We start from the raw sequence: 7,599 nt of genomic DNA, 5'->3' as shown, positions 1-7,599 counted from the left end.
TATCAAAGTTTTAGTTTTAGTACAACTAGGCGCTCGGCTTTCTTCATTTGCTCGTCGCGCTTGTTCTACATCTCACGAAAACTACAAAATTCGCTGACCAGCTGCCCAAATCTAGGTGCACGTGAAAGTTGTTTTAACGTCATCGTCGTTACGACGTTACAGGACCCGGTTAACGCAAACGCGTTACGTTTCCCCAGCTGCCAAAAAATTAACGTCTTACGTTAACGTTAAAATAACGTTAACGAAAACGTCGTAACGTCGTTACCCGTTAAATTAACGTTAACAACCCTGGCGACGACGCGATCTGTCCCGTCCAAACACGGCACGAGATTCGCTTGAACAACCAACTCGTGTGGCTGTCTCTCTTGCTCTGCACCCAGAAGATTCCTTGAAATTAACCTTGAATCAACGAAATCGACCTAAAATAAACATATTGAATTTGTTATGCCCTCGGTTATGCCTATCATTAGGTAAAAATCTTCCTTACTTTGAAGAGAAGTTTTTAATTTGTAGAAAAAACTCAATGATTTTTTGTCACTAAACCTCGCCCTAAACCAAAGAAATTTCTTCGGCATAAAAGCAAAATTTCATCATGTTTTTTCAAGGAAACAATTTGTTGGGTTAACCCGAAGGTGAAAGTTTTCCGTTTTGATAAAGAAAGACTGCCGATTGTCGTCCCAATTTAGAGAAGCGGATTGACCCTTTATAACGACTTGTGTTTTTTTTCCTCTCTGGTTTCATCGCTCTAAATCGGGTTTTGTGTTTTGTTTCATCCGGGGAGCGCAGGATCGCTGACGGACAACGAGCAGTACCCGTACCGGCAGTTCGCGGGCAACGTGCAGGTGATGCGGGCCGTGTCCTCGGACATGGTGCTGACGTTCTGCTCGCCGCAGACGCACCACTACTCGATGATCATGTCGCGCAACAAGACCATGAGCGACCAGCAGCTGCACTCGCTCAACAAGATGCTGGCGGACCGCGGGCTGCTGCTCGCCAACACCCGGGTGGCGTGCCGGGGCGGCGCGCAGGCCTCGGCCGCCAGCCTGGGCGCCAGCGCGCTGCTCGGCCTCGCCGCCGTCGTGCTCCTGCTCCGGAGGGACCGGGACCTGCTCACGTAGGGCCTCGGACCAGGGCGCCGCGGAGGCCTCGCGTATGGCCGCCCCGGACCCGGACGTCGGACGCCGCGCGGCCTCTTCTTTCGGCCTCCGCTCCGACTTCAGAGGCCCGGCTCGGCCCGTGAAGACTTCGCTGCCGAGACCTCTCAAACCTTCTGAAGCCTCGAACATATGCCCGGCCGTCGTCTGTGGTGCATGTCACAAGATGCAAAAGACTTTTATTTTATTTTTTATTATTTTTTTGTTGAGGAAGTTGTACGTGATCAACGCTAAGTGAGTGTGTCGAGCACGAGCCGTGCGTATCTGTGTTTTCTGTTGAAACGATATGCTGACGATTCCGTCCTTGTGAAAGCGATGAAGACATGTTGTGCCAATGTGAAGTGGGTGACAGGAAGGTGTCGTCGACGACAGCAAAGACTAAAAAATAATGTCAGTGCGACCTTTTTTTATTCGACGCCGAAACCGAACGAATGCTCTTGTCAACTCAAATAACGGAATCCTTTTTGTATTTAGAATAGGATAAGTGGGAACCAAAAATTAATTGACAGGATTCTGTATTTATGAAACATGGGAAGCCAAAGATTAAATGTCGCGGTAAAACGGATTTATGTGACCCAAACTAAGGGATTGTCCAGAAAGTACGTTTTCTTAGAATCATTCAACAAAATACGGGAGATCGTCGCCTGTGGTACTCAAGGTAGGCACCCCCGCAGTACGCTCGTGCAGTGAAGCCAAGATGTTGCCTGCCTATCAGGCGCTATGAGAGCCTCCAGAGTCTGAACTCGGCAGGTTCCAGGTTCGTAACGCTTTAGGCAAATGAGGGACGTACTTTCTGGGTGATCCCTAAATGCGGAAACATCCTTCGCCAAAATAGCCGAGTTTACGATCAATATATTTGTACCTTTGTATATTCCGACTATTATTTATTTCTCGTCTTTAATTCTACTTTAAGTGGTGAAGTGTGAGTCAGACAATAAAACGAGAGGAAACCAACAACTAGAACGGCACGGTCTACCACTATCTCCCCCCCCCTCTTTTCTCAAGTTTCAAAAAATCTACATGCGCGATGACACGCGGAGGACGAGGAGGCGGCTCCACCCACGGACAACTCGTCATTGCCGCTACCGAAAGACACACACACTTACACACGCACTCACAAGCACACACACAAGCACACACACATGCAGGGTGGGCGGGGCCAGCAAGGGCAGGGGCACACCGCGTCACATCGTCACATTTCTCTCTCGCACACACACACACACACACACATCCACACGTACCCCTCACAAGCACAAGCCAGCAGCCGGCCGGCCGGCTTGGTCTGGGATGAGCAATAAGCTAAATTGTCGTCAATTAGTGAAGGAAGCCGGAGTGAGGAGAGGAAGAGCGCGGAGTGGGGGGCGGCGGCGTGTGTGTAGGAGGACAGAGCGGTGCAGGCGTACCGGCGTGGTCCACACACACACGAGCAACAAGGCGGAACGCAAATTGAAAGAATCTTTAATGAGTGGAAAAGGACTCAGCCGCCCCCCTAAGCTCGCGCTAGACGTGCTGCAGACAGACGGCGTGGGGGACAGCGGCGGCGGCTCCCCGCAGCACGACTGCCTCCCGCCCACACGACGGGCCCCGCTGCCACCGCCGCCCGGCAGACAGGCAGCCCATCGTGCTCGGCAGCGTGCGGGTGGCAGCCCAAAACTGCCACAACGACCTAGCAACTACCTGCACCTAAATTTTTTGGGGGAAAATAAAAATTGACGGTCAAGATATTACTTTAAATGACTTTACGTTGTCTGTTGAGATTACATTTTACGAAACATATGTGAATGCAGATTCGCACTTCCTAGTCCCGAAAGATTTATCCCAACTTCCTCACCTGTCTTAAGAGGTACCCGATTTTCCCCACTTCGTACAAGTTAACTTTGTTGGTGCTGTTCGCTGGGGGGATTAACCGCACGCGCGCGCTGCTGTTGTGCCAGCAAGATTTGTGATCGTTTGTGATCATTCGCTCCCTTGAGCAAATTGATTGCCTCTCTCTACTCACTTTGCCCCCCTTTCCCTATGTTTGTTTAGACTCGCGTTCGCGTGGTAATTTCCGTTTTTTCGCCCATAGAATGGCGCGTCAGACAGGCAGTGAGCCATCAGCGGCAGCCGCGATTATCGGGGCAGTGATCCATGGTACTGCGATGCGCACGGAAGTGATGGGGAGAGAGAAGAGGGAAGAGGGGGGGAGGGAGGGAGAAAGCAGAGAGTGGGAAGCTCGAGATCTCGAAACGTTCGACCAGTGATTTGACGCTGAGCCTATCCGATAACCTCGTGACACTGTTTACACTCCATTCCACCCTTTGAAAAAAATAAAGGAAAAAAACGGGGGAGAGGAAGGGTAGAGAAGGCGAGGGGGCGATCCGAGAAAGAAGGGGGAGGGGGGAAAGACGCTCATGCTAACAACAATTTGCAGAAGGGGAGAGTCGTGACGGCTGAAATGATTACCTACAGCAAAGGGATGGGTAGAGATTAAACAGAGAAGATAATGGGAAATAAATCAGGAATAACATAGATAGAAATACATTAAGAGACCGAGAGAGAGAGAGAGAGAGACGTGGAGAGGGGGTAGGAGGGGGGCGACAAGAATTGAGCGCGGTACCGCGAACCGGGCCGGACGGCGCGCGCGGTGCGCCAGTCCCAACTCTCGGCGGCCGGGTGCTGGTCGAGCTGATTACAAACTCACTTTGCGCCGAGTTTTCGAACCGCGCGAACCCCGTGAGCCGCGAGCCTTCGCGTCGTGCCGAGTCGTGCCGAGTCGTGCCGAGTCAAGCCGTGCCGAGCCGCGCGCCGCAGCAGCCCGGGTTTTCGCGTGCCGACGAGTCGCGGCGCCGAGGACTTCCCCCCTTTTTCGCGCGCATTTTCGCGTCCTCGCGTGCGCAGAGTGGTTTAGTTTTTCAGTTTACAGCGTTTTCGCACGCGTGTCGTGCGGTGCAGTCCGTGTTTGTAGTGCGTTCCGTGGAGCACCGCACACATCCGCTTTGGTTTTAGCGCCAAAATACATTTTGCAGTGTCGCGAGTGCAGTGTTTGTGCAGCAGCCGAGCTAGAGCACCGAGCGGCACCATGGGGGTCAGGAGTCTCGGTGAGTTCGATAGAGAGACAGGAGACGCACGCGTCCCGACGCTTTGCTTCCCGAACACAAAACAAAAAAATGAGAATACTATTGGTTAGAGTCCATCGAAACGCCTCGACACTCGTCAAGGACTGCCGGTGTATAGTATTACAGTTCGTTAGATATGGCGAGTGAAGGAATTCAAAGTGATGCGTTCGTACCAACGCCTCGCACTTGCCGGTATTCGTGCAGCGCGACTGCAGCGGCTGCAGCCCGGGGACGCCGAGTGCAAGACCCCGGCGGCCGCCGGAAGAGTTCGCAGGACTGCATCCAGCGAGTCCTTGGGGGAAAATTATGAAAAGACCGGCCGGCCGGGGTACAGGAGGGGGGAGGGGAGGGCAAGGGGAAGAGGGAAGGAGTCACAAGCGAAGAATCCCCCGCGCATTTAAGCAAATGAAGCCCTCTGTCCCTCCGCAGCGCGCGGTCCGCACCGGCCGACTGTTGTCCGGGACGTGGTCGTGGTCGCGTCCTGTCGAGCCGCTCGCTCGCCTGCCCATCCGGCGCGGTGGGCGTCCGCTCCGCTGGACGTGACCGCCGCCGCCGCCCCGCCGCCCCTGCCGGCGCGACACTTCGCGGCACCAACCACAAGTTCACCTTGGCTTTGGTGGGCCCCCCGCCCCTCTCTCTCCCTCTGCCCCTGCCCCTTCCCCCGGCCCCGCCAGTCCTGTGTGCTAGGCCTCCGCCGCGGTGGGTTCAGTTCAACCAGGCATGCCCAGGGGAACGGGTTTTTCCGGCCAAGAGGCAGCAGAAGTCTTCTTTCTGCGAGACGCGGAGGAGGAAGGAGTCGTCTCCGCACACGGCGCTGTGCCACAGGGCAGACAGAGACAGTCCGCGACGACGGCAGCAGAGCACGAGGACCTGCTGCTCTGATTTCGGGCAGTGATGAAAGATCTACCGTCCCCCCTACCCCTCTTTTTATTTCGCAGAGATTTTTATTTTCCGAGGGAAATGAGAGTGAGAGAGAAGGGAGAAGAGATGGGGAGATGTTTTCGTCTTCAGTCAGCCCCGGGTTTTGCCTGGCTGCTGCGCTCCGTGGCTGCCGCGCCGCCGGGGTGATGTGCCTCCATTTAAACGGCAGATAAGAGCCGGGGAGGCGCGTCCGCGGCGCGGCTGGCGGGAGTATATCCGCGCCGCGGGACGCGACGGGGACAGGCGCCCCCCGCGACGCGCCCCGCCGCGCCGATACCCCGCGAGCCGGGGATCACGCCTGCGGGGCGCGGAGTCTCTCCCGCCGGCGCGCCGTGGTGGCGGCGAGTGGCGAGCGTGACGGGCGTGACGGGCGTGACGAGCGTGACGGTTGTGACGAGCGTGACAGGCGTGACGAGAGTGGCGGATGTGACGAATGTGACGGGCGCGACGGGCGTGTAGAGCGTGACGAACGTAACGAGCGTCACGAGTGTGACGAGGGTGGCTTACATACCGCGGTATGTATAACTGACTTTGAGGAAAATGTGGCCCAGCCGCCCTTGGACAGCAGGGGCATTGCTCACGCCTCGCCCTGCTTGCCGACAACAACGGGGCCGAGCACCGATAGTGACGCCACTGATTCGTCACCGCGATAAGGGGAGCGGTCGCACCGAACGGCGGCGGCGACGAGGATTCCCCTCGAAGCCCGACGCACCCTCCTGCGCTCACTTAAAAGGACGCGCGGAGGGCGCGCGCGTATCAGAGTGGCGTGGTGTGTCGAGGGACCTAGTGCACAGACGGAACCCCGGGCGACGAACGGCGACACGTCGAGGACAGCGGCGGCAACGGCATCGCCAGATAAATAGGTAAAGCGGGTCGTTGTTAGCGGGTAGAGGTGGGTAGATGGTACACTGGCGCAACCGTATGGCGGGCTGTCATCGCGTAGTTTATGACGGCACCAATGAATTTTGTTTTTATTACTGTGAGAATTTAACAACGGCAAGGGTCTGTCAATAACGGTTTAGTGGGATGGGGCAGGACGAGACGAGGGTGAGACGGAGGCGCCTGGCGGTTAGGCAGCCCGCCCGCAGCCGTGCGCGCCGAGTCACTCTTTGCCTACCTCGCGGGCGCTCCCCGCCGCCCAGCCGCCGAGCAGCGGCCGCAGCGCAGCCTCCCGCATTCTGACGCGACGGCAACGGCACTGGCACTGAGCGCCGTCGACCATGTGCTCTAAGTTCGGCGCCGGTCTGGCGAAGCACCCCAAAGGTAGGAGAACAACGACTGCCCGGTTGCTCACAGACCCGCGGTTTATGTATAGAGAGGTGCAATGAAACGCGGAATTCCATTTTAAATTGGCAAAACGATGAAATTCTCCATCAATAATTCCAATTCCGTTCAAAGTTTTAATTTGATGATGAAATCAATCATGATAAAAAATACGATGTCGTCTAAAGCCTGGGGACGATCTCCCTTTCCTCTAGTTTCGCCAAATAAAATCTGGTTTCATCTGTGCGAATCCGTGACGACAGTCAGAGACTGGTGCGTGCAATCGACGTGTGCTCTGCGAGATGTGGAGTGGAGTGGGCGTCGCTGTTGCCGACTCATTTAAAAGATCGCGCGAGGTTGGTCAGGACCCTTGTTTGCAGCAACAATTATCGAAGTATTATCACTCACGCGATAACTTACAACGTCTGTTTTTACTTTTATTATTTTTTCCGAGCGGCGCGGCCAAGGAAAAGGCCTTAAAGATCGGAGGAGAAGGTCATCGGGTGTTCTAAACTCAAAACAAATACCAAGGAAAATCCGGGAAGTGTTCCCCTTTACCTGAAATTCGGCGCACATTTACCTTTCTAATCCGGCCTTGTTTATTTTTACCCTGCTCAAACGTGTAAGCTTGAACGTCTCGAGTTCACTTTGGCGCTCAATCCACTCTCAATTCAAAAACATGCGTTTTACCCCAACGCAAAAAGGGCGACGACTTGAGAACAAATTATTGGGGTTGTTTTGGGCCCACAATTACTCAAGTAAGAGTCACTGTAAAAAATATTTGTGGGAAAAATCCCACAAATGTATATGAAGTTATTTACATATACATGTATGGGATTTTTCCTACACTGCTGTACAGGGAAAATCCCATATGTGTGCTGCAGATTTCCTTAAAATATGTGAGATTTTTCCTATACGAGTGTGTGGGAAAAATCCCATAAGAGTGCAGCAGATTTCCTTGACAGGTGTGGGATTTTTCCCATACGCCTTTTTTAAAAAGAAAAATGATATTTTTCGGGTTGTGGACTCGGATCCTACTCTTCCTGCACCCTCACTTCTCGTAATTCTCATTTAAGTACACAATACTAATTACCAAATACTTTACCGGACGGGGAGTTGAACCTCGGACTTCTGGGCTGCGATCCTGTCACGCTGACCACTAG

General features: G+C 54.2%; 2 protein-coding genes across 16 annotated transcripts in view; both read left to right on the top strand.

Moving 5' to 3' along the window:
* Positions 1-2,117, top strand: part of LOC113206363 (uncharacterized) — a 19,982-nt gene extending 17,865 nt beyond the window's left edge. For both annotated transcript variants that reach the window (XM_026422423.2, XM_026422422.2), the window contains exon 3: positions 787-2,117. In XM_026422423.2, coding sequence (XP_026278208.2) covers positions 787-1,118 — 332 coding nt within the window. In that variant the 3' untranslated portion in view covers positions 1,119-2,117. The remainder of the gene's footprint in view (positions 1-786) is intronic.
* LOC113206353 (antichymotrypsin-2) overlaps positions 1-7,599 on the top strand; it is a 29,764-nt gene that overhangs the window by 3,384 nt on the left and 18,781 nt on the right. The gene's annotated exons all lie outside the window — the stretch shown is intronic.

Source organism: Frankliniella occidentalis, unplaced genomic scaffold (assembly GCF_000697945.3).
Source record: "Frankliniella occidentalis isolate FOCC.00 unplaced genomic scaffold, Focc_3.1 Scaffold398, whole genome shotgun sequence".
Taxonomy (NCBI): Eukaryota; Metazoa; Arthropoda; class Insecta; order Thysanoptera; family Thripidae; genus Frankliniella; species Frankliniella occidentalis.
This window is presented reverse-complemented; position numbering and strand designations above follow the sequence as displayed.